Raw genomic sequence first — 26125 nt, forward strand, 5'->3', positions numbered from 1 at the left:
GAAAGAATTCCATAAGCTGTGTTTTCTCATGTGTATAATTCTTTGCAACTTCTCATGGGTTGGCAAGAAGAAATAATTTGGGGTGAAATAGTTTTTCTGCCAGAGTGCCTAACTCTCTGCGGTACAAACTCTCTGTGGTATCTCCTCCACGTTTATCTGCCTCTGTGTGCCTTTTTGCTATTTCCATGCTTTTACTTACCTTTACAGGTTGTTAAATTAGCAGTGAACTTGTTTGCCTTCACAATAACATTTTTAGTTTTCTTCTTCATTGTATTTGAAGACTTTCCATCTTGACCAACAACTTCCCCTTGCCCAAAGTCTTCTTTCCATATGTGTAACAACCTCCGTATCCCAAAGTATTACTTAAATGTCTACCTTTACCTTCCCTGCTCTCCCCAAACCTCCTCATCCTATTGCATGAATAGCTCCTCATCTTATCCAGTGGTCCAAATATCATCTCTCTCCCTCTTCAAAAGCCTTTCTATCCATTGCACCAGAAAAGGGGTATATAAATGGTTAAAAAAACTTATTTTTGCACATTCCACTACCTGGATCTTCCCCTACGCAAAACCCTGTTCTAAACAACTTTGCTGGTTAGGTAGCCCACCGATCTGCAGATATATTAACTCACATTTTGTGACACAATCTGTGTGGGTTGGTATCCTTTGAAAACTACCTACAGTTCGTGATGCTGAGGACTGTGCAACTGCTTGTTCTATGAGGAAAAATAGTTTGAAAAAAATAAAATGTATATATTTGAAAATCAAATTGTTTTTCTACCCAACCTTGAGCAATGGAAAGAATTTGCAGACAACCCAAATTGTACTTTGAGTTCCTTGAATACACCTGCTACCCACAAACTTCCTGTCGCTTTCTCTGCTCTCCAGTGAATCTGGGGCCAGAAGAACTTGCCTTTTCTTAAGCACATGAGTTTTGTATTGTTACACACTGCTCTGATGAACTTTTATATGGAGAAGTGGAATAAAATATTTTCTAAATAAATGAGCCCTTTATGTTGGGGCTAAATCAGAGGGTTTGTTTAGATGGCTGATAAAGCCATTAATCAAAGGTAAGAATGCTTAAAACAACATAAGAACTCTAAAAAGTTGCCGTTTTTTTTTAGGAATGATGTGACCAAAATGAAGTTTGAAGGCAAAACCTTCTATGTATCTGTAAATCAGAAAGAGGTGAGTGAGGGGGTTTCATCATTGCTGATTGTTTATCATTTCTGATTATAGTAATATAGAGGGGCATTTTTGGAAGAAATTCCAGCTCATAACGTCCAAGGTGGACATCTATCTCAAATCCAGCATGAACAGCTATTTTACAAACTAGAACCTCCGACATATGAATTGCAAAAAAGCATGGATAAGGATGTCTGTCTAGCAGCATTCTTAGAAGAATAGTCACACAGACGTCCCTACAGAGCAAAGGAGTAGCCTAGTGGTTTGTGCAGTGAACTTTAAGCCAAGGGACCCAAGTTCAAATTCCACTTTTAGCTCTCTCATTTTGTAATTGTGAGCCCTCCAGGAACAAAAAAATAAATACTGTACCTGAATGTACACCAATAACCTTTAGGCTTGCAGGTGGCTTATCTATTTAGATACGGTAGATATTTTTCTGTTTCTGGAGAGCTCATAATTAAAAAAAAAAAAAAAAAAAAGTTAAAGCGGGATTAGATCCTAGGTCTGGTAGTTTAAAGCCCACCGCACTAACCACTAGGCTCCTCAGACTTGCTTCCTGCTTTAACAATGCCAGTAATACCTGAAGATTGAGCCTGGTGTCTCCTTTCAGTTTCATTTTGGGCCTTCTCTAGTCCTGCCTAAAACATACCCCTTTACTATTTGGATGTACTGCAGCGTTGGACATCCCTTTTCTGTCTTTGCAAAACTGGGATTTGGATGTTTCAAGCGCATGGACATCCATATGCTTTGAAAATGAGCTCTATAGTAACAGAAGGCAGGTAAAGACTAATGTGTTCCATCAAGTCTACTCAACAAGGTGTCTAGACTTGTATCTGATGCTCAGCACAGAACATTCAGGTTACATTCTCTCTGTTTTTGCTTAGGATTGTACCTGCCACTCTGTGCAGGTTATACTCCTCAGTTTCATTTGTTGTGCCTTGGTCCCGTCCTCTAGATAGGGTTCTTCTGTGTTTATCCTATGCCTTTTTGTTTGTTTGTTTTGTTATTTTGCCTTCAAGGCGAGTGCACTGGAAATACACGAGAGCTCTTTTGTTTTTATGTTCCGCTCTTGCTTTATAAGACCACATGATGAATAAACATGATTGAATGTAAATAATAAATGTTTATCTTATCTGGACACAACAGAAAAAGTTAAATTTCCAAGGATAAGCAGGCCTTCTGTATTGTCACATCTGAGTGATGTCATCCAACAGAGCCTGGTGTGGATGCTGACTAATGAGATGTTTCATAGCGTCCCACAGATCAATCCAGAGACTTGTGGGTTATTTATTTTATTTTTGTTACATTTGTACCCCGCGCTTTCCCACTCATGGCAGGCTCAATGCGGCGGGCAATGGAGGGTTAAGTGACTTGCCCAGAGTCACAAGGAGCTGCCTGTGCCGGGAATCGAACTCAATTCCTCAGTTCCCCAGGACCAAAGTCCACCACCCTAAACACTAGGCCACTCCTCCACTCTACCAGCAGGTGGAGATAGAGAGAAAACTAGAACTCTTCCATATGGTACTCTGTGCAGTAGCCACCTCTTCAGTATTCTCTCTACCTAGCAGGTGGACAGACATACCCTGTGATCTCTGGATATGGTGCTGGCTCCTGACCTGGTAGTTAGTGGAACCCTAGGGATCAAGTTGAGGCAGGCTCGGGATATACCTGGTGGTGCCGGATCCCTTCCTGTCTCCCCCCCCCCCCCCCCCCTTCCCTATCTCTCCTTCTTTGGCTCCCTGCCTCTTTCTTGCACTTAAGCTTCTGAATTTTAAATAAAATTAGAACACCAACTTAAAAAAAAAACCAGATCATCTTCTATTTTGAGATCTGCAGCTGTGGGGATCGAAGGGTCGCAGTTTTTGTTCTTTCTCGCCTTGAACTTGCTTCTTTGGAGCACTGTGAGTAAAAGCACAAGCCGCGTGTTTTTTTCCTGTTTGCCTGCCATGTCAGTTCTGGCTGAGTTGGGAAAGCGATGCTTTCACTGCGGAGCCTAAAAATCTGCGTCAGGGGTGCGGCACTTGTTAGGACACTTCCCTTGCCTCCCTCGGGACCACAGGCCTGCTGCTGGAGCGGGCATCTACATCGTAATTAATGGCAGAGGACCTGTTGTCAAGTCAGGAGTTTACCGCGGTGAGGTGGTGGCTATTTTGAGTGCCTCGCCGCATGGCTCCCGTCCAACCGCAGCAGCTGGTTTAGAGCTGGAAGCTGTGTACAGTGGCGCTTTGGGGGCAAATTTGTGCAGGAGGGTCTTCGGGAGAGTCTGATGCGGTTCCGTTTTCTCCAGAATTTCTGCTATTAATACATAAAGTGTTTCTTCTCAAAAGACCTCAGCATGTTTGAACCAGGCTGCTGGCATCGGCATTTAAAAAGGAGATAGAGCAGCTTTTAAACTAGATACTGGGGGAAGGCCAACAGTCACTCAGAAGCTCAATGTTCGGAATAAGGTATCTTTTAAAGATATCACGAATACTGGGAAGATGGGGTATCCTGATAGTGAAGTTGCAAAAGAGACTGTAGTAGATGAGGTGTCCTTCAATAAAAATAAAATCAGACAAAAGATTGCAATTTAATACAGTCAAGTACTGATCATGACGTAAATAGGAACAACAAACATAGTTTGAAATGTCCATATACAAATGGGAGAAGCCTAAGAAATAAGATGGGAGAGTTAGAATATATTGCACTAAATGAAAAATTAGATATAAAAGGCATCTCTGAGACCTAGTGGAAGGAGGATAACCAAGTGGGACACTGTCACACCGGGGTACAAATTATATTGTAGTGATAGGGTGGATTGACTTGGTGGAGGGGTAGCATTATATGTTAAGAAAGGCCTTGGATCAAATAGATTGAAAATTCTGCAGGAAACAAAACACATCTTGGAATCCCTGTGGATTGAAATTCCATGTGTAAAGGGGAAAAGGATAGTGATAGGAGTGTACTACCGTACGCCTAGCCAGGATGAACAGATGGATGTAGAAATGTTATCAGAAATTAGGGAGACTAATAAACTGGGAAACATAATAATAATGGGTGATTTCAATTACCCTGATATTGACCAGGTAAATGTAACATCACGGCATGCTAGGGAGGTAAAATTCCTTGACGAAATCAGGGATTGCTTTATTGAAATTCCATGTGTAAAGGGGAAAAGGATAGTGATAGGAGTGTACTACCGTACGCCTAGCCAGGATGAACAGATGGATGTAGAAATGTTATCAGAAATTAGGGGGGCTAATAAACTGGGAAACACAATAATAATGGGTGATTTCAATTACCCCAATATTGACTGGGTAAATGTAACATCACGGCATGCTAGGGAGGTAAAATTCCTTGACGAAATCAAGGATTGCTTTATGGAGCAGCTGGTACAGGAGCCGACAAGAGAAGGAAAAATTCTAGACCTGGTTGACGGGCAGACGCCAGAGGGTGGTGGTAAATGGAGTTCGCTCGGAGGAGGGAAAGGTGAGTAGTGGAGTGCCTCAGGGATCAGTGCTGGGGCTGATTCTATTCAATATATTTGTGAGTGACATTGCCGAAGGCTTACAAGGTAAAGTTTGCCTTTTTGCGGATGACACCAAGATTTGCAACAGAGTGGACACCATGGAGGGAGTAGAAAGCATGAAAAAAGATATGCGGAATCTAGAAGAATGGTCTAACGTTTGGCAATTAAAATTCAATGCGAAGAAATGCAAAGTGATGCACTTAGGGAGTAGAAATCCAACTAGAGGACATGAAATGAGATTGAAGGGGGGCAGACTCAAGAAAAATGTCAGGAAGTATTTTTTCACGGAGAGAGTGGTGGATGCTTGGAATGCCCTCCCGCGGGAGGTGGTGGAGAGGAAAACGGTAACGGAATTCAAACATGCGTAGGATAAACATAAAGGAATCCTTCTCAGAAGGAAGGGATCCCCAGAAGCTTAGCCGATGGTGGGAGGCCGGGCTTGGTGGTTGGGAGGTGGGGATAGTGCTGGGCAGACTTATACGGTCTGTGCCAGAGCCGGTGGTGGGAGGCGGGGCTGGTGGTTGGGAGGCGGGGATAGTGCTGGGCAGACTTGTATGGTCTGTGCGCTGAAAAAGACAGGTACAAATCAAAGTAAAGTATGCACAAAAAAATGGCACATGTGAGTTTATCTTGTTGGGCAGACTGGATGGACCGTGCAGGTCTTTTTCTGCCGTCATCTACTATGTTACTATGTTACTAGTCCGTAGTGGATCGCATGATCTGGTGCAGGAGGTAGTGGTGATGGGGCCGCTTGATAACAGTGATCATAATATGATCAGATTTGACATTAGCTTTGGAGTAAGTATACACAGGATTTCCAATACAGTAGCATTTAACTTTCAAAAAGGACACTATGATAAAATGAGAACGGTGAAAAAAAAACTTAGAGGAGCGGCTGCGAGGGTCTAAAATTTACATCAGGCGTGGATGCTGTTCAAAAATACCATCCTGGAAGCCCAGGCATAATATATTCCGCGTATTAAAAAAGGAGGGAGGAAGACCAAACGACAGCCGGCATGGTTAAAAAGTGAGGTGAAGAAAGCTATTAGAGCTAAAAGAAAATCCTTCAGAAAATGGAAGAAGGAACCAACTGATAATAATAATAAGAAACAACATAAGGAATGTCAAGTCAAATGCAACGCACTGATAAGGAAGGCAAAGAGGGACTTTGAAAAAAAGATTGCATTGGAGGCAAAAATACATAGTAAGAATTTTTTTAAAGGTATATTAAAAGCAAGAAGCTGGCAAAAGAGTCGGTTGGCCTGCTAGATGACCGAGGGCTAAAAGAGGCAATCAGGGAAGACAAAGCTGGCAGAGAGATTAAATGAATTCTTTGCTTCGGTCTTCACCAAGGAAGATTTGGGAGTGATACCAGTGCCAGAAATGGTACTGTCGTGGGAGGCAGAGGAAGACCCAAGATATTTCTCTGACGAGGAGTCTTGTGGTCTTCCTTCTGATCCCACTCCGTCGCCAGAGAGAAAGCTTTCTCCCCCGGAGTCTGTCTTTCTTGTCATTTGTCCGGGAAATGTCTACGGCCATTCCCTTCCCAGTGGTTACTGAGGATGAGCCCAGGGCTGAGATGTTCGAGGTCCTGGACTATTCTTCGCCACCTAAGGAGTCGTCCACAGTTCCCCTTCATAATGTCCTGAAACAGACATTGATGGCGAACTGGACGAAACCATTAAGTAACCCCACAATTCCCAAAAAGATTGAGTCCCAGTATCGGATCCACGGGGACCCGGAGTTGATGAAGACCCAGTTGCCTCATGACTCTGGAGTTGTGGATCTGGCCCTCAAGAAAGTCAAGAATACTAGAGATTACGCCTTGGCGCCCCCGGGGCAGGAGTCTAGGACTCTGGACTCTTTTGGGAGGAAGGCCTACCATTCTTCTATGCTCGTGTCTAAGATCCAATCCTACCAGCTCTACACGAGCATCCACATGCGGAACAATGTGCGGCAGCTGACGGACTTGGTCGATTAGCTCCCGTCGGAGCAGGCCAAGCCTTTTCAGGAGGTGGTCAGGCAGCTGGAGGCGTGTCAAAAATTCCTGTCCAGGGGTGTTTACGTCACTTTTGATGTTGCGTCCAGGGCCACTGCTCAAGGTATAGTGATGCGCAGACTCTCATGGCTGCGTGCCTCTGACCTGGAGAATAGAGTCCAGCAGCAGATTGCAGATGCTCCTTGCCGGGGGATAACATTTTTGGTGAGCGCGTCGAACAGGTGGTAGAACAGCTCCACCAGCGGGACACCGCATTCGACAAGCTTTCCCACCGGACGCCTTCAGCATCTACCTCTTCAGGTAGACGTTTTTATGGGGGAAGGAGGAATGTTCCCTATGCTTCTAATAGGCATAGGTACAATCCATCTTCTCGCCAGCCTGCTCAGGCTAAGCCCCAGAGTGCTCATTCCCGTCAACAGCGTGCGCCTCCTCAGGCCCCTGCAGCTCCCCAGCAAAAAGCAAGGGATGGGCTTTTGACTGGTTCCAGGCGAGCATAGCCGAGATAAAAGTGTCTATTAGATTGTAAGCTCATTGAGCAGTGACTGTCTTTCTTCTATGTTTGTGCAGCGCTGCGTATGCCTTGTAGCGCTATAGAAATGCTAAATAGTAGTAGTAGTAGTAGTATGATCTGCCGATCGGGGGGAGGTTAAAGTTCTTTCACCACCTCCAACCGTTGGGTTCTTCAAATAGTCCGGCTAGGATACGCCCTCAATTTGATTTCAACACCTCCAAATTGCCCTCCGGGAGCTCAGTCTTTCAGCTTCCAGCACAAGCAGGTACTTGCAGAGGAACTCTCCGCCCTTCTCAGCGCCAATGCGGTCGAGCCCGTGCCACCGGGGCAGGAAGGGCTGGGATTCTATTCCAGGTACTTTCTTGTGGAAAAGAAAACAGGGGGGGATGCGTCCCATCCTAGACCTAAGGGCCCTGAACAAATATCTGGTCTGAAAAAAGTTCAGGATGCTTTCCCTGGGCACCCTTCTTCCCATGATTCAGAAAAACGATTGGCTATGCTCTCTGGACTGAAAGGATGCTTATACTCACATTCCGATACTACCAGCTCACAGGCAGTATCTTCGATTCCGTCTGGGAACACGGTATTTCCAGTATTTACATAGTAACATAGTAACATAGTAGATGATGGCAGAAAAAGACCTGCACGGTCCATCTAGTCTGCCCACGATAAACTCATATGTGTATACCTTACCTTGATTTGTACCTGTCTTTTTCAGGGCACAGACCGTATAAGTCTGTCCAGCAGTATTTCCCGCCTCCCAACCACCAGTCCCACCTCCCATCACTGTCTCCGGCACAGACCCCGTATAAGTCTGCCCTCCCCCATCCTAGCCTCTCAACCACCAACCCCTCTTCCCCCCGCCACCCAATTTCAGCTAAGCTTCTGTGGATCCATTCCTTCTGCACAGGATTCCTTTATGCCTGTCCCACGCATGTTTGAATTCCGTTACTGTTTTCATCTCCACCACCTCCCGCGGGAGGGCATTCCAAGCGTTCACCACCCTCTCTGTGAAGAAATACTTCATGACATCTTTCCTGAGTTTGCCCCCCTTCAATCTCATTTCATGTCCTCTCGTTCTACCGCCTTCCCATCTCCGGAAAAGATTCGTTTGCGGATTAATACCTTTCAAATATTTGAACGTCTGTATCATATCACCCCTGTTCCTCCTTTCCTCCAGAGTATACATGTTCAGGTCAGAGAAGTCTCTCTTCATACGTCTTGGAACGCAACTCCCAAACCTTCCTCGTAGCTTTTCTTTGCACCGCTTCCATTTTTTTAACATCCTTCGCAAGGTACGGCCTCCAAAACTGAACACAATACTCCAGGTGGGGCCTCACCAATGTCTTATACAGGGGCATTAAAACCTCCTTTCTTCTGCTGGTCACACCTCTCTCTATACAGCCTAGCAACCTTCTCGCTACGGCCACCGCCTTGTCGTACTGTTTCATCGCCTTCAGGTCCTCAGATACTATCACACCAAGATCCCTCTCCCCGTCCGTGTCTATCAGGCTCTCCCCACCTAACACATACGCCTCCCTTGGATTTCTACTCCCTAAGTGCATCACTTTGCATTTCTTCGCATTGAATTTTAATTGCCAAACGTTAGACCATTTTTCCAGCTTCTTCAGATCTTTTTTCATGTTTTCCACTCCCTCCGGGGTGTCCACTCTGTTGCAAATCTTGGTGTCATCCGCAAAAAGGCAAACTTTACCTTGTAACCCTTCGGCAATGTCACTCACAAATATATTGAACAGAATGGGCCCCAGCACCGATCCCTGAGGCACTCCACTACTCACCTTTCCCTCCTCCGAGCGAACTCCATTCACTACCACCCTCTGGCGTCTGCCCGTCAACCAGTTCCTAATCCAGTTCACCACTTCGGGTCCTATCTTCAGCCCTTCTAGTTTATTCAAGAGCCTCCTGTGGGGAACCGTGTGAAAAGCCTTGCTGAAATCTAAGTAGATGACGTCCATAGCACGTCCTTGATTTAATTCTCCTGTCACCCAGTCAAAGAATTCAATGAGATTCGTTTGGCACGATTTCCCTTTGGTGAAACCATGTTGTCTCGGATCTTGCAACTTATTGGCTTCCAGGAAATTCACTATCCTTTCCTTCAGCATGACTTCCATTACTTTTCCAATAACCGAAGTGAGGCTTACCGGCCTGTAGTTTCCAGCTTCTTCCCTATCACCACTTTTGTGAAGAGGGACCACCTCCGCCATTCTCCAATCCCTCGGAACCTCTCCCGTCTCCAAGGATTTATTAAACAAATCTTTAAGAGGACCCGCCAGAACCTCTCTGAGTTCCCTCAGTATTCTGGGGTGGATCCCGTCCGGCCCCATGGCTTTGTCCACCTTTAGCTTTCCAAGTTGTTCATACACACTCTCTTCCATGAACGGTGCTCTATCCACTTCATTTTCAGGTGTACTTTTGCCAGTCCCTCTCGGTCCTTCCCCAGGATTTTCTTCAGTAAAAACAGAACAAAAGTATCTATTTAGCAAATTGGCTTTTTCTTCATCATTTTCTACATAGCGTTTTGCTGTATCTTTTAGTCTCACAATCCCCTTTTTAGTCTTTCTCCTTTCACTAATATACCTGAAGAAGTTTTTGTCTCCCCTCCGTACATTTCTAGCCATTTGTTCTTCCGCTTGCGCCTTCGCCAGACGTACCTCTCTCTTGGCTTCTTTCAGTTTCATCTGGTATTCCTCCCCGTGTTCCTCTACTTGAGATTTTTTGTATTTCTGGAACGCTAACTCTTTAGCCTTTATTTTTTCAGCCACTTGCTTTGAAAACCATATCGGTTTCCTTTTTCTCTTGCTTTTAGAGAAAAAGGAAACCGATATGGTTTTCAAAGCAAGTGGCTGAGAAAATAAAGGCTAAAGAGTTAGCGTTCCAGAAATACAAAAAATCTCAAGTAGAGGAACACGGGGAGGAATACCGGATGAAACTGAAAGAAGCCAAGAGAGAGGTACGTCTGGTTACATTTGTACCCCGCGCTTTCCCACTCATGGCAGGCTCAATGCGGCAGGCAATGGAGGGTTAAGTGACTTGCTCAGAGTCACAAGGAGCTGCCTGTGCCGTGAATCGAACTCTGTTCCTCAGTTCCCCAGGACCAAAGTCCACCACCCTAACCACTAGGCCTCTCCTCCAGTACTGTGTGCTACCCTTTGGTCTCGCCTCTGCGCCCAGAGTGTTCACAAAATGCCTGGCAGTAGTGGCGGTGTCCCTGCGCAGACTGGGAGTGCGTGTGTTCCCTTATCTCGACGATTGGCTGGTGAAGAACACCTCGGAGGCAGGAGCTTTACAGTCCATGCAGCTGACTATTCAACTCCTGGAGCTACTGGGGTTTATGGTAAATTATCCAAAGTCCCACCTTCTCCCATTGCAGAAACTAGAATTCATAGGAGCTCTGCTGGACTCCCAGACTGCTCATGCCTATCTTCCCGAAGCGAGGACAGACAACCTTCTGTCCCTCGTCTCCTGGGTACGAGCGTCTCAGCAGATCACAGCTCGGCAGATGTTGAGATTGCTCGGCCACATGGCCTCCACAGTTCATGTGACCCCCATGGCCCGTCTCCACATGAGATCTGCTCAATAGACCCTAGCTTCCCAGTGCTATCAAGCTGCGGGGGGTCTAGAAGACATGATCCAGTTGTCCACAGTTTTTCTCAAATCCCTGCATTGGTGGACAAGTCGCTCCAATTTGACCCTGGGACGTCCTTTTCAAATTCCTCAGCCACAAAAAGTGCTGACTACGGATGCGTCTCTCCTGGGGTGGGGGGGCTCATGTTGATGGGCTTCACACTCAAGGATGTTGGTCCCTCCAGGAGACAGGTTTTCAGATCAACCTCCTGGAGTTACGAGCGGTCTGGAACGCGCTAAAGGCTTTCAGAGATCGGCTATCCAACCAAATTATCCAAATTCAGACAGACAATCAGGTTGCCATGTATTACATAACAAGCAGGGGGGCACCGGATCTCGCCCCCTGTGTCAGGAAGCCGTCGGGATGTGGCTTTGGGCTCGCCGTCATGGCATGTTGCTACAAGCCACGTATCTGGCAGGCATAAACAACAGTCTGGCTGACAGGTTGAGCAGGATAATGCAACCTCACGAGTGGTCCCTCAACTCGAGAGTTGTCCGCAAGATCTTCCAAGCGTGGGGCACCCCCTTGGTAGATCCTTTTGCCACTCAGACCAATCACAAGGTCCCTCAGTTCTGTTCCAGACTTCAGGCCCACGGCAGACCAGCGCCGGATGCCTTTCTCCTACATTGGGGGAACGGCCTCCTGTATGCGTATCCTCCCATACCCTTGGTAGGGAAGACTTTGCTGAAACTCAAGCAGGACCGTGGGACCATGATTCTGATCGCTCCCTTCTGGCCGCGCCAGATCTGGTTCCCTCTTCTTCTGGAGTTGTCCTCCAAAGAACCGTGAAGATTGGAGTGTTTTCCAACCCTCATTACTCAGAACGAGGGGGCGCTTCTGCATCCCAACCTCCGGTCCCTGGCTCTCGCGGCCTGGATGTTGAGAGCGTAGACTTTGCCTCCTTGGGTCTTTCTGAGGGTGTCTCCTGAGTCTTGCTAGCTTCCAGGAAAGATTCCACAAAGAGGTGTTATGCTTTCAAATGGAAGAGGTTTGCCGTCTGGTGTGACAGCCAGGCCTAAAATCCTAGTTCTTGTCCTACACAGACCCTGCTTGAATACCTTCTGCACTTGTCTGAGGGCTGGTCTTAAGACCAACTCTGTAAGAGTTCATCTTAGCGCAATTAGTGCTTTTCATTATCGTGTAGAAGGTAAGCCTGTCTCGGGACAGCCTTTAGTTGTTCACTTCATGAGAGGTTTGCTTTTGTCAAAGCCCCCTATCAAGCCTCCTACAGTGTCATGGGATCTCAATGTCGTTCTCACCCAGCTGATGAAACCTCCTTTCGAGCCACTGAATTCTTGCCATCTGAAGTACTTGACCTGGAAGGTCATTTTCTTGGTGGCAGTCACTTCAGCTCGTAGAGTCAGTGAGCTTCAAGCCTTGGTAGCTCATGCTCCTTATTCCAAATGTTATCATAACAGAGTAGTCCTCCGCACTCACCCTAAGTTCTTGCCAAATGTGGTGTCAGAGTTCCATCTGAACCAGTCAATTGTCTTGCCAACATTCTTTCCCCGTCCTCATACCCGCCCTGCTGAACGTCAGTTGCACACTTTGGACTGCAAGAGAGCATTGGCCTTCTATCTGGAGCGGACAAGCTCACACAGACAGTCCACCCAATTGGGGAGTGGTTGTCGGGAAACGCACCATCTCCAATTGGCTAGCAGATTGCATTTCCTTCACTTATGCCCAAGCTGGGCTGACTCTTGAGGTCCATGTCACGGCTTATAGTGTTCGAGCCATGGCAGCGTCAGTGGCCCACTTGAAGTCAGCCACTATTGAAGAGATTTGCAAGGCTGCGACGTGGTCATCTGTCCACACATTCACATTTCATTACTGCCTCCAGTAGGATACCTAACGTGACAGTCAGTTCAGGCAGTCGGTGCTGCAGAATCTGTTTGGTGTTTAGAATCCAACTCCACCTCCCTAGGCCCATTTTTATTCTGTTCCAGGCTGCACTCTCAGTTGTTTCTGTTTAGGTCAATCTCAGGTCCTCGCCGTTGCGAGGCCCAATTGACCAATGTTTGTTGTTTTGAGTGAGCCTGGGGGCTAGGGATACCCCAGTCGTGAGAACAAACAGCCTGCTTGTCCTCGGAGAAAGCGAGGTTACTAACCTGTAGCAGGTATTCTCCGAGGACAGCAGGCTGATTGTTCTCACAAACCCGCCCACCTCCCCTTTGGAGTTGTGTCTTCCCTTATCTTTTGCTTTTCACTGGACTGGGGAGCACGTTCGCGCTACGGGCGGGAAGACGGTCGCGCATGCGCGAGACACGCGAGAGCTAGCAAACTTCTGTTGCTAGGAAGATCTTCCGATCCTGGGGCTGCTGTGGATGTCACCCCAATCGTGAGAACAATCAGCCTGCTGTCCTCGGAGAATACCTGCTACAGGTTAGTAACCTCGCTATATAGCAACATCCCAGTCATGGTTCTCCGTGAACCACGTCTCTGTGACTGCCAGTAAATCCATCATTGTAGCCTCAAGATCTAGAAGTTTGTTTCCCATACTGCGGGCATTGGTATACAATGCCCGTAGTATGGGAAACAAACTTCCCATATTACGGGCATTGTAGATTATGGTTATTCTTTATATTAAATATTACCAACACTGGAACTACATGGTCTAGGCCTTTATAATTGCACCCCCACCAACACACTCTAAGTTCCTTCTTAGGGTAGTATCAGAGTTCCATCTTAATCAGTTGGTCATTTTACTAACATTTTCCCCAAAGCCACATGCCCATCCTTGCAAACGTGTACTGCATACCTTAGATAACAAGTGAGCCATAGCCGCCTGTCTGGAGAGGACTAAAGCCCATAGACAGTCCACCCACTTTTTGTTTCTTTTGACCCAAACTGGATTGCTACCCTGATTGATAAACTCATGATTTCTAATTGGCTAGCAGATTGTATTTTCTTCACTTATGTCCAGGTTGGGCTGAATCTCTACAGGGTCATGTCAAGGCTCATAATGCCCGAGCCATGGCTGCCTCGGTAACCCACTTACTACTACTACTATTTAGCATTTCTATAGCGCTACAAGGCGTACGCAGCGCTGCACAAACATAGAAGAAAGACAGTCCCTGCTCAAAGAGCTTACAATCTAATAGACAAAAATAAAGTAAGCAAAGCAATTAATGTGTTCAGAAAGGAGGAGAGGGAGGGTAGGTGGAGGCGAGTGGTTACAAGTGGTTACGAGTCAAAAGCAATGTTAAAGAGGTGGGCTTTCAGTCTAGATTTAAAGGTGGCCAAGGATGGGGCAAGACGTAGGGGCTCAGGAAGTTTATTCCAGGCGTAGGGTGCAGCGAGACAGAAGGCGCGAAGTCTGGAGTTGGCAGTAGTGGAGAAGGGAACAGATAAGAAGGATTTATCCATGGAGCGGAGTGCACGGGAAGGGGTGTAGGGAAGGACGAGTGTGGAGAGATACTGGGGAGCAGCAGAGTGAGTACATTTATAGGTTAGTAGAAGAAGTTTGAACAGGATGCGAAAACGGATAGGGAGCCAGTGAAGCGACTTGAGGAGAGGGGTAGTATGAGTAAAGCGACCCTGGCGGAAGACGAGACAGGCAGCAGAGTTTTGAACCGATTGGAGAGGGGAGAGGTGACTAAGTGGGAGGCCAGCAAGAAGCAGATTGAAGTAGTATAAACGAGAGGTGACAAGGGTGTGGATGAGGGTTTTGGTAGAGTGCTCAGAAAGAAAGGGGCGGATTTTACGGATGTTGTAAAGAAAGAAACGACAGGTCTTGGCGATCTACTTGGGGATCTGCTGTCCTCTTTTGGGATCCAGGGCTCTGTCCTCTCCTGGTTCTCCTCTTATCTCTCCCATCGTACCTTCAGAGTACACTCTCATGGTTCTTCCTCCACCCCTATCCCGCTCTCTGTTGGAGTCTCTCAGGGTTCTGTCCTTGGACCCCTTCTTTTCTCTATCTACACCTCTTCCCTGGGCTCCCTGATCTCGTCTCATGGCTTCCAGTATCATCTCTATGCTGACGACACCCAGCTTTATCTCTCCACACCTGACATCATTGCGGAAACCCAGGCCAAAGTATCGGCCTGCTTATCTGACATTGAGTGCATGGATGTCCAACCGCCACCTGAAACTGAACATGGCCAAGACCGAACTTCTTGTCTTCCCACCCAAACCCACCTCCCCTCTACCTCCACTCTCTATTTCGGTTGATAAAACCCTCATCGTCCCCATCTCATCTGCCCGCAACCTCGGTGTCATCTTCGACTCCTCCCTCTCCTTCTCTGCGCATATCCAACAGACTGCCAAGACCTGTCGCTTCTTCCTCTATAACATTAGCAAAATCCGCCCTTTCCATATCATCAAGCTGATCAATCCATAGACTGGTGGGTTGTGTCCATCTACCAGCAGGTGGAGATAGAGAGCAAACTTTTGCCTCCTTATATGTGGTCATGTGCTGCCGGAAACTCCTCAGTATGTTCTCTATCTCAGCAGGTGGTGGTCACACACAGCAGCAGCTCTGGCTAGGCCTCCAAGCCTAATTTTTAGGTTTTGTTGAGTGCCTGGGGTTGAGGGCTCTTCTTGAGCAAGTGCAAACCTGGTGGCGCCAGGTCCCTCCTTTTCTCCCCCCTCCCGCTGGCTCCGTTAAAAAAAAAAAAATTTGAACGTCCTTAAAGGCGTTTATTTCGACGTTTATTTAAACGTTTATTGCAGCTACTCACTGGGACACCAGGTCGTTACAGCTCGGAGCGTAAAGCAGGTAATTTTTACCTTTTTATAGCGGGCAGGGGGTTCCCCGATTGATCTCCACGTGGCATATGGCGTCGGAGGGCGAGGGCGCAAAGAGTCGCTCCCCGGATCGCTTGGGCGCTTCTAGAGGGGATGCGGGGGTTTTAAAGTCTGATTCGCCCTTGTTGGGTGACAGTTTCGTGACCGATGAGTGTCCCGGTCCTTCCTCCGGCGTGGCGGTTTTTCCCGCCATAAACGCCCATCCCCCGCTGCTCGCCTCCGCCATCTTGGCCGGCCACGCGGCTCGGATGGCTTCTTCTTGGGCCGCCCTTGAGGTAGGAGACATTAATGCCATGAACGCCCTTAATTTGGGCGACGGCACAAAAATGGCTAAAGTTAAGCGCCGTTCTTCCCACGCGGCTCCTTCGCGGAGTGTCGCGCCGGACGCCATCTTGGATGCGCAGCATGTCTCTCCCCCGCTCTTGCGAGCGCCGGTTGAGGGTGCGTCTAGGGCTGTAGCCCAGGCTGCGGAAGTGCACAGTCTGGGGGGTTTCTCCCCCGAGTTTATTTTGCTGCTGCATCAGGCCTTCCTTATGCAGAACGCTGCCCCTGCTCCCTCGTCTGGTAAAGAGGTTGAGGTCCCCGGAGGTAAACGCCCTCGGGTTGATTCCCAGGCCTTGGAGGACTTTGTCTCCTCCAATGTAGATGAGGGCAGCGTATCTGAGTTCTCCCAACGGTCCTTTGCGGATTCCTTGGAGGAGACGGATCCCCGCTCGGTTGGAGCGGATGACCCCTCTGCAGCGCGGCTTTTTAGCTCAGAGGATTTGCCCAACCTGTTAGTGCAGGCCATGGGCATTTTGAAGATTTCCTCTCCGGAGGACGTCTCTCCCTCAGCCCCTATTGGCTCTGCCATTATGCTGGGGATGAAGCGCCCGCCTAGAACCTTCCACGTGCATGATGCCATGCACACCTTAATTTCGGCTCAATGGGATGTCCCGGAAGCGAGCCTTAAAGTGGCTAGGGCTATGTCCCGCCTCTATCCTTTGCCTGAAAGTGAACGTGAGGCCTATCTGTGGCCTACCATGGATTCTTTAATCACTGCGGTGACTAAGAAAACGGCGTTGCCGGTGGAAGGTGGCACGGCCCTAAAGGACGCCCAAGACAGAAGATTGGAGGCGGCCTTAAGGTCGTCCTTTGAGGCGGCTGCTTTAAGTTTGCAGGCCTCAGTTTGCGGCTCCTATGTGGCCAGGGCGTGCCTGACTATGGTGCAGCGGGCTTCCCCCTCGGATCATTCCTTGAGGGCTGATTGGCCGGCCCTGGAATCGGGCTTAGCCTATTTGGCAGACTTGCTGTATGATGTCTTGAGGGCCTCAGCTAAAGGCATGGCTCAGACAATCTCTGTGCGGCGGTGGCTTTGGCTGAAGCATTGGTCTGCTGACCACGCCTCTAAATCCCGCCTGGCTAGATTGCCTTTTAAAGACAAGCTGCTCTTTGGGGTCGAGCTGGACAAAATCGTGACCGATCTCGGCACGTCTAAGGGCAAGAAGTTACCAGAGGTCAGGGCTCGGGCTAGTACTCGCCCCGGTACCTCCAGAGGACGGTTTCAGGAAGCCCGTCGGTACCGCCCGGGCAGGTCGGGCTCCTCTGCCCCCTCTTCCTTCAAGAGGAATTTCTCCCCCAAGCAGCATTCCTTTCGCAGAGACCGCCGTCCCGGAGGTGCTCCCTCCGGTCCTCCCCCAGGGTCTCGTACCCAATGACGGGGCCTTGGTCCACGCCCCAGTGCAGATTGGAGGACGGCTGTCCTCGTTTCTGGGCGAGTGGACCACAATAACTTCAGACGCTTGGGTGCTGGAAGTCATCAGAGACGGCTACAAGCTAGAGTTCTGCCGACCCTTAAGAGACGGGTTTGTACTCTCTCCCTGCAAGTCTCCGGTCAAAGCTGTGGCAGTGCAGCAGACCTTGGACAACCTGATCCGCCTGGGTGCGGTCGTTCCGGTGCCAGAAAATCAGATTGGCAAGGGACGTTACTCCATTTACTTTGTGGTGCCAAAGAAAGGAGGTTCTGTCCGGCCTATCCTCGACCTCAAAGGGGTCAATCGGGCCTTGAAAGTGCGGCACTTTCGCATGGAGACTCTCCGCTCTGTTATAGCGGCAGTGAAGGCAGGAGAGTTCTTGGCTTCCTTGGACATCAAGGAAGCGTACCTGCATATTCCCATCTGGCCTCCTCATCAACGCTTTCTGCGTTTTGCAGTCCTGGGACGACACTTCCAGTTCAGAGCCCTCCCTTTCAGGTTGGCTACTGCTCCGCGGACCTTTTCCAAAGTAATGGTGGTCATAGCGGCCTTCCTACGAAAGGAAGGAGTACAAGTCCATCCTTATCTGGACGACTGGTTGATCCGAGCCCCCTCTTATGCAGAGTGCGGCAAAGCTGTGGACCGGGTAGTTGCTCTTTTGAGCTCCCTGGGATGGATCATCAACTGGGAGAAGAGCCAGCTGCGCCCGACTCAGTCCCTGGAGTATCTGGGAGTTCGATTCGACACCCAAGTGGGCAGAGTGTTCCTGCCAGACAATCGGATGGTCAAACTTCAGGCTCAGGTGGATCAGTTCCTAGTAGCCTCTCCTCTTCGGGCTTGGGACTATGTGCAGCTGTTGGGCTCTATGACGGCCACGATGGAAGTAGTGCCCTGGGCCAGGGCTCATATGAGACCACTACAACACTCTCTGCTGCAGCGCTGGACTCCGATGTCGGAGGATTATGCTGTGCACCTTCCCTTGGACCCAGCAGTGCGCAAGGTGCTGAGCTGGTGGATGCAGACAGACAAGTTGTCTGCGGGAATGCCTCTGGTGACCCCGGAGTGGATTGTCGTCACGACGGACGCCTCTTTGTCGGGCTGGGGAGCCCACTGCTTGGGAAGGACAGCGCAGGGGCTCTGGTCTCCTGCAGAGGCAAAGTGGTCTATCAACCTCCTGGAACTCAGAGCCATTCGGTTGGCGCTTTTGGAGTTCATCCCGGTACTGGCGTTGAAGCCAGTACGGGTCCTGTCGGACAATGCCACGGCTGTGGCCTATGTCAACCGCCAGGGAGGTACCAAGAGCGCCCCTCTAGCCAGTGGGCGGAAGCGAACCTGGAACAGCTGTCAGCGGCCCACATTGCCGGAGTCATGAATGTCAGGGCGGACTTTCTCAGTCGCCATACCTTGGAGCCCGGAGAGTGGCAGCTATCTGCTCAGGCGTTCTTGGACATCACGAAGCGCTGGGGCCAGCCGAGCCTAGATCTGATGGAGTCATCGGCCAATTGCCAAGTGCCGCGCTTTTTCAGCAGAGGACGGGACCCTCGATCCCTGGGAGTAGATGCTCTTCTCCAACAGTGGCCAACACAAGAGCTTCTCTATATGTTCCCACCCTGGCCCATGTTGGGCAGGGTGTTAGACCGGGTGGCAAAGCATCCGGGCCGGATAATCCTGGTGGGTCCGGATTGGCCCAGACGTCCCTGGTATGCGGACTTGATCAGGCTCTCAGTCGACGATCCTCTGCGGCTGCCAGTGGAGCAGGGCCTGTTGCATCAGGGTCCCGTGGTGATGGAGGATCCCTCCCCCTTTGGTCTTACGGCCTGGCTATTGAGCGGCAGTGTCTGAGAAAGAAGGGCTTCTCAGACAAGGTCATCGCCACTATGCTGAGAGCGAGGAAGCACTCTACTTCTACTGCTTACGCCAGGGTTTGGCGTACCTTTGCAGCGTGGTGTGAAGCGGGCTCACTTTCTCCCTTCACTGCTCCAATTTCTTCAGTGTTGGCGTTCCTGCAAGAAGGTCTGGAGAAAGGCCTGTCGCTCAGTTCCCTTAAAGTCCAGGTAGCGGCTCTGACTTGCTTCAGGGGCCGACTGAAGGGTGTTTCCCTGGCTTCGCAGCCAGATGTGGTGCGCTTTCTCAAGGGAGTTAATCACCTGCGCCCTCCTCTGCACTCTGTGGTGCCTGCGTGGAATCTCAACCTGGTGCTAAGAGCATTGCAGAAGCCGCCTTTTGAACCCTTGTCGAGGGCATCTCTGAAAGACCTGACGTTGAAAGCAGTCTTTTTGGTGGCTATCACTTCAGCCAGAAGAGTTGCCGAGCTCCAGGCACTCTCATGTCGAGAGCCTTTTCTGCAGTTCACTGAGGCAGGAGTGACTATTCGCACAGTGCCTTCCTTCCTGCCCAAGATTGTTTCTCGCTTCCATGTGAATCAGCAGCTCTGTCTCCCTTCCTTTCGTAGGGAGGACTACCCAGAGGAATACTCTGCTCTTAAATATCTGGATGTGAGACGTGTCATCATCAGATACTTGGAAGTGACCAATGATTTCCGGAAATCGGATCATCTGTTTGTCCTGTTTGCAGGTCCTCGTAAGGGTCTGCAGGCTGCTAAGCCTACAGTGGCAAGATGGGTCAAGGAAGCCATTGCAGCGGCTTATGTGGCCGCGGGGAAGGTGCCGCCTATCCAGCTGAAGGCTCATTCCACTAGAGCTCAGGCGGCCTCGATGGCAGAGGCCGGGTCCGTCTCCTTGGCAGAGATATGCAAGGCGGCAACTTGGGCATCGGCCCATACATTCTCCAAGCATTACCGCTTGACTGTGGCTGCTCGGGCGGAGGCCCGGTTTGGAGCTTCAGTGTTGCGGTCAGGGATTTCTATGTCCCGCCCTGGGTGAGTACTGCTTCGGTACATCCCACCAGTCTATGGATTGATCAGCTTGATGATATGGAAGGTAAAATTATGTATCATACCTGATAATTTTCTTTCCATTAATCATAGCTGATCAATCCATAGCCCCTCCCAGATATCTGTACTGTTTTATTCTGGTTGAATTTTAGGTTCAAGTTTAGTCTTCAGTTACTTCAGGAGGACTTCATGTTCAAGTTTTTTCACTTGGATTCTTCAAGAGTTGAGATGAGTTTGTGTTACAGTGAGCTGCTGCATTCCTCTCCCCTCCGTTTTACGGGGCTGGATTGAGACTTAAATTCTGCCGGCACTCCCTCCCGCTTCGTGCGGCTGTAGGGCAGCTTTTGTACCCCTCCCGCATCGGCGGTGTTAGGGTCAGTCAGCTCCTCCCGCGGTTGCGGTTGCAGGATAAGCCAGATCCCCCCACATCGGCGGGGTGGTGTCCCTCCCCCGCTCCGCGGGGATGAGCTGGACGGATTCCCCTCCCCCACTTGTGTGGGGATGAGCTGGGTTAATTCCCCTCCCCCGTTTCGGCGGTGGTGAGCTGGGCAGAGTGTCCCTTTGTGAGTGTAATTCTCTAAGTGCTGAGTCCTGCGGATGGAGCTTTGATATCGACATACTGAGGAGTTTCCGGCAGCACATGACCACATATAGGGAGGCAAAAGTTTGCTCTCTATCTCCACCTGCTGGTAGATGGACACAACCCACCAGTCTATGGATTGATCAGCTATGATTAATGGAAAGAAAATTATCAGGTATGATACATAATTTTACCTTCCTCTCTGAGCACACCACCCGAACTCTCATCCACTCCCTCGTTACCTCACGCCTTGACTACTGCAACCTGCTCCTCACTGGTCTCCCACTTAGCCACCTATCCCTCCTTCAGTCCGTTCAGAACTCTGCTGCACGTCTTATCTTCCGCCTGAACCGATACACTCATATCACCCCTCTCCTCAAGTCACTTCATTGGCTTCCGATCAGGTACCGCATTCAATTCAAGCTTCTGCTACTAACCTACAAATGTACTCGATCTGCAGCCCCTCCTTACCTCTCAACCCTCATCTCCCCTTACGTTCCTACCCATAACCTCCGCTCTCAAGAAAAATCCCTCCTTTCAGTACCCTTCTCCACCACCGCCAACTCCAGGCTCCGCCCTTTCTGTCTCGCCTCACCCAACGCGTGGAACAAACTCCCCGAGGCCATACGCCAGGCCCCCTCCCTGGCCATCTTCAAATCTCTGCTTAAAGCCCACCTCTTCAACGTCGCCTTCGGCACCTAACCTCTACACCTCTACCCAGGAAATCTAGACTGCCCAACTTGACATTTCGTTCTTTAGATTGTAAGCTCCTTTGAGCAGGGACCGTCCTTCTTTGTTTATTTTGTACAGCGCTGCGTAACCCTAGTAGCGCTCTAGAAATGTTAAGTAGTAGTAGTAGTAGTAGTAGTATATGAGGTCAGCCTCCAGGAATAACATGTATAGAATGTTTGTACGTTTGGGAAGCTTGCCAGGTGCCCTTGGCCTGGATTGGTCCGCTGTCTTTAACGTACATGCTGATGACCTATCCGACCCCCATACTTCTAAGTTCCTCACCCTAACATCCTCCTTCAACCTCCAGCTGTGCTCCACCACCCCTACTCACCGTGACGGCCATTGTCTTGACCTCGTCCTCTCCTCCTCCGGCTCACCCTCCAATTTCCACGTCTCAGCTCTTCCTCTCTCCGACCATCACCTGATCACATTCACACTTCTTCACCCCCCCCCCCCCTTCACCCCGTCCAACTTTAACCACCACCTCCAGGAACCTCCAGGCTATTGACCCCTCCACCTTATCATCTACTATCTCTAATCTCCTCCCTTCCATCACGTCCTCCGCAACTGTCGACAAAGCGGTCTCCGCTTACAACACCGCTCTCTCCTCTGCATTAGATACCCTCGCACCTTCAATCTCCCGTCCCACAAAACGCACCAATCCCCAGCCCTGGCTGACTCCTTGCATCCGTCACCTTCGCTCCTGCACCCGATCCGCTGAGCGCCTCTGGAGGAAATCTCGTACCCTTTCAGACTTCCTCCACTACAAATTCATGCTATCCTCCCTCCACTCCTCCCTATTCCGTGCAAAACAGGACTATTACACCCAATTGACCAATTCTCTTAGCTCCAACCCTCGTCGTCTCTTCACCACCCTTAACTCCCTCCTAAAAGTGCCCCCCGCTCCTACTCCCCCTTCTCTCTCTCCTCAATCACTGGCCGACTATTTCCGCGACAAACTGCAAAAGATCAACCTTGAGTTCACGACCAAGCCACCACCTCCTCTTCACCCTTTAACCCTCTCCCTCATCCAACCTACCCAGGTCTCTTTCTCCTCTTTTCCTGAGATCACCGAGGATGAAACTTCCCGCCTTCTTTCCTCCTCGAAATGCACCACCTGTTCCTCTGATCCCATCCCCACCAACCTACTCAACACCATCTCCCATACCGTCACCCCCGCCATCGGTCGCATCCTCAACCTCTCTCTCTCCACTGCAACTGTCCCCAACACCTTCAAGCACGCCGTTGTCACACCTCTCCTCAAAAAACCTCCACTTGACCCTACCTGCCCCTCCAACTACCGCCCCATTTCTCTTTTACCCTTCCTTTCTAAAATACTTGAGCGCGCCGTTCATAGCCGCTGCCTTGATTTTCTCTCCTCTCACGCCATCCTCGATCCACTTCAATCCGGTTTTCGCCCTCTGCACTCGACTGAAACGGCACTGTCAATCATGACTTACTTCTTGCCACGCTGTCCTCTTTTGGGTTCCAAGGCCCGGTCCTCTCCTGGTTCTCCTCTTATCTCTCCCACCGCACCTTCAGGGTACACTCCCATGGATCTTCCTCCACTCCCATCCCACTATCTGTTGGAGTTCCCCAGGGTTCTGTCCTTGGACCCCTTCTCTTCTCAATCTACACCTCTTCTCTGGGCTCGCTGATCTCGTCTCATGGTTTTCAGTATCATCTTTATGCTGATGACACCCAGCTATACCTCTCCACACCTGACATCACTGCGGAGACTCAGGCCAAGGTATCGGCCTGTTTATCCGACATTGCGGCATGGATGTCCAACCGCCACCTGAAGCTGAACATGTCCAAGACCGAGCTCCTTGTCTTTCCTCCTAAACCCACTTCTCCTCTTCCTCCACTCTCTATCTCTGTTGATAACACCCTCATCCTCCCCGTCCCATCTGCCCGCAACCTCGGAGTCACCTTCGACTCCTCCCTCTCCTTCTCTGCGTATATCCAACAGACTGCCAAGACCTGTCGCTTCTTCCTCCTCAATATCAGCAAAATTCGCCCTTTCCTCTCTGAGCATACCACCAGAACTGTCGTCCACGCTCTCATTACCTCTCGCCTCGATTACTGCAACTTACTACTCACCGGCCTCCCACTCGGCCATCTATCCCCCCTTCAATCCGTTCAGAACGCTGCTGCACGTCTTATATTCCGCCAAAACCGTTATACCACCCCTCTCCTTAAATCACTTCATTGGCTTCCGATCAGATATCGCATACAATTCAAGCTCCTCCTCCTTACCTACAAATGCACTCAGGCTGCGGCTCCTCACTACCTCTCCACCCTCATCTCCCCCTATGTTCCCGCCCGCAACCTCCGCTCACAGGACAAAGCCCTTATTCCCATACCCTTCTCCACTACTGCCAACTCCAGGCTCCGCTCATTCTGCCTTGCCTCACCCTATGCCTGGAATAATCTTCCTTTACCCATACGCCATGCCCCCTCCCTACCCATCTTCAAATCTCTGCTTAAAACTCACCTCTTCAATGCTGCCTTCGGCGCCTAACCGCTCGAGAAATATAAAATACACCAATCTATCCACCCTATCAGATTAACTGTTCACTCGTCCTCTAGATTGTTCATTTGTCTTTAGTTTGTTCTCTTGTCTTTTAGATTGTAAGCTCTTTGAGCAGGGACTGTCCTTCTATGTTTGAATTGTACAGCGCTGCGTAACCCTAGTAGCGCTTTAGAAATGATTGTTGTTGTTGTTGTTGTCGTGGACAGGATGCTGGGCTCGATGGACCCTTGGTCTTTTCCCAGTGTGGCATTACTTATGTACTTATGTGGTCTTTTGTTCACACATTCACAACTCATTACTGCCTTGAGCAGGATACCTGACATGGCAGCTGGTTTGGTCGGGCAGTCCTGAAGAATTTGTTAGGTGTCTGGAATCCAACTCCATTCCCCTAGTCCCAGTTTTCTTTAGTTCTAGGCTGTACCTTTGCAACTAGTGTTTAAATAGTTTCAGGTTAATTGACTTTGAGGCCTCAGTGTTTCGAGTCTCTATTGTCCAAACGTTGTTTTCAGTGAGCCTGGTAGCTAGGTATTCTCAGATTGTGAGAATACAGAAGGCCTTCTTGTCCTTGGAGAAAGAACTTAGAATAACTATACTAGGTCAGAGCAATGGTTCATCTAGCCCAGTATCCTGCTTTCCAAACAGTGGCCAAGCCAGGTAACAGACCCCTGGCAGAAACCCAAATTATGGCAACACTCCATACTATAAATCCCAAGGCAAGAAGTTGCTCCCCCATGTATCTCTTAATAGCAGACTATGGACACTTCCTTCGGGAATTTGTCCAAACCTTTTTTAAAACCAGATACGCTAACGCTGTTACTACATCCTCTGGCAAATAGTTCCAGAGCTTAACTATATGTTGAGTGAAAAAATATTTCCTCCTATTTGTTTTCAAAATATTTCCATGTAATTTTATCGAATGTTCCCTGGTCTTTGTACTTTTTGAAAAAGTAAAAAATTAATTCACTTCTACTTGCTCTACACCACTCAGGATTTTGTAGACCTCATTCATATCCCCCATCAGCTGTCTCTTTTCCAAACTGAAGAGTCCTAACCTCTTTAGCCTTTCCTCATACGAGAAGAGTTCCATTCCCTTTATCATTTTGGTCGCTCTTCTTTGAACATTTTATAATTCTGCTATGTATTTTTGAGATATGGTGACCAGAATTGAAAGCAATACTCAAGGTGAGCTTGCACCATGGAAAGATACAGTGGTATTATAATATTCTTGGTCTTGTTCACCATCCCTTTCCTAATAATTCCTAAATCCTGTTAGCATTTTTGGCTACTGCCACCATTGCACACTGGGCAGAAGATTCCAGCGTATTTGTCTACTACACCTAAATCTTTTTCTGGAAGTCTTCTCACAACACCTCTTCTGGACAATAGGCAATAGACTACGATATGAGATTCCAAGGGGATACATTGAGGTGTTACAACAACAAGAAGGGCATTTATATACCATCTGTACCTGGAGCTCAAGATCGGTTTACAAATGATTAAGAAATTACATTTTAAAAAAAAGAAAATACAGAATAAATTAAAAATTGGACTGAGCGAACTTAAACTATCCTAAATATTTGTCACGATTTGGCTTCACTTTTTTCTAACTCTAATGAATTTGGTTCACATCTAAGGGCAGCAAAGAATTTTACAAAGGAGGAATTGCATAATCAAAAATCTGTTTAGCAATGGAAGATAGTCTTAATGAAGGCAACTCTAGCTTATGTAAGTGTATTTGTTGAGTAGAACTCGAGCAAGGATGAACTTATTAAATTGAAAAGAGAGGACAATCATATAAAATTTGAAAAGGCAGACACAGACTTAAAAACCTGAAAAGTTTTTCACAGAAAGACAGTTGCAGGTATCATTGGAATTGAAGAAAGCGAGAGTTGTACAGAGGATTAACCAAGAAGGGAGCATAAGGCTGCGAGTCACTGGGTACAGAGAAGGGCGACGGAAATGATAAAGGGGATGGGACGACTTCCCTATGAGGAAAGTCTGAAGCAGCTAGAACTCTTCAGCTTGGAGAAAAGACTGAGGGGATATATGATAGAGGT

The 26125-nt window shown here is 48.9% G+C and overlaps 1 protein-coding gene across 2 annotated transcripts in view; it reads left to right on the plus strand.

Annotated features, from left to right (window-relative positions):
* The window catches only part of FRMD5 (FERM domain containing 5), a 269594-nt gene that overhangs the window by 207174 nt on the left and 36295 nt on the right, over positions 1–26125 (plus strand). For both annotated transcript variants that reach the window (XM_030190473.1, XM_030190474.1), the window contains one exon: positions 1124–1187. In XM_030190473.1, coding sequence (XP_030046333.1) covers positions 1124–1187 — 64 coding nt within the window. The remainder of the gene's footprint in view (positions 1–1123; positions 1188–26125) is intronic.

The sequence above is a fragment of the Microcaecilia unicolor genome, chromosome 1 (genome assembly GCF_901765095.1).
Source record: "Microcaecilia unicolor chromosome 1, aMicUni1.1, whole genome shotgun sequence".
Classification (NCBI taxonomy): Eukaryota; Metazoa; Chordata; class Amphibia; order Gymnophiona; family Siphonopidae; genus Microcaecilia; species Microcaecilia unicolor.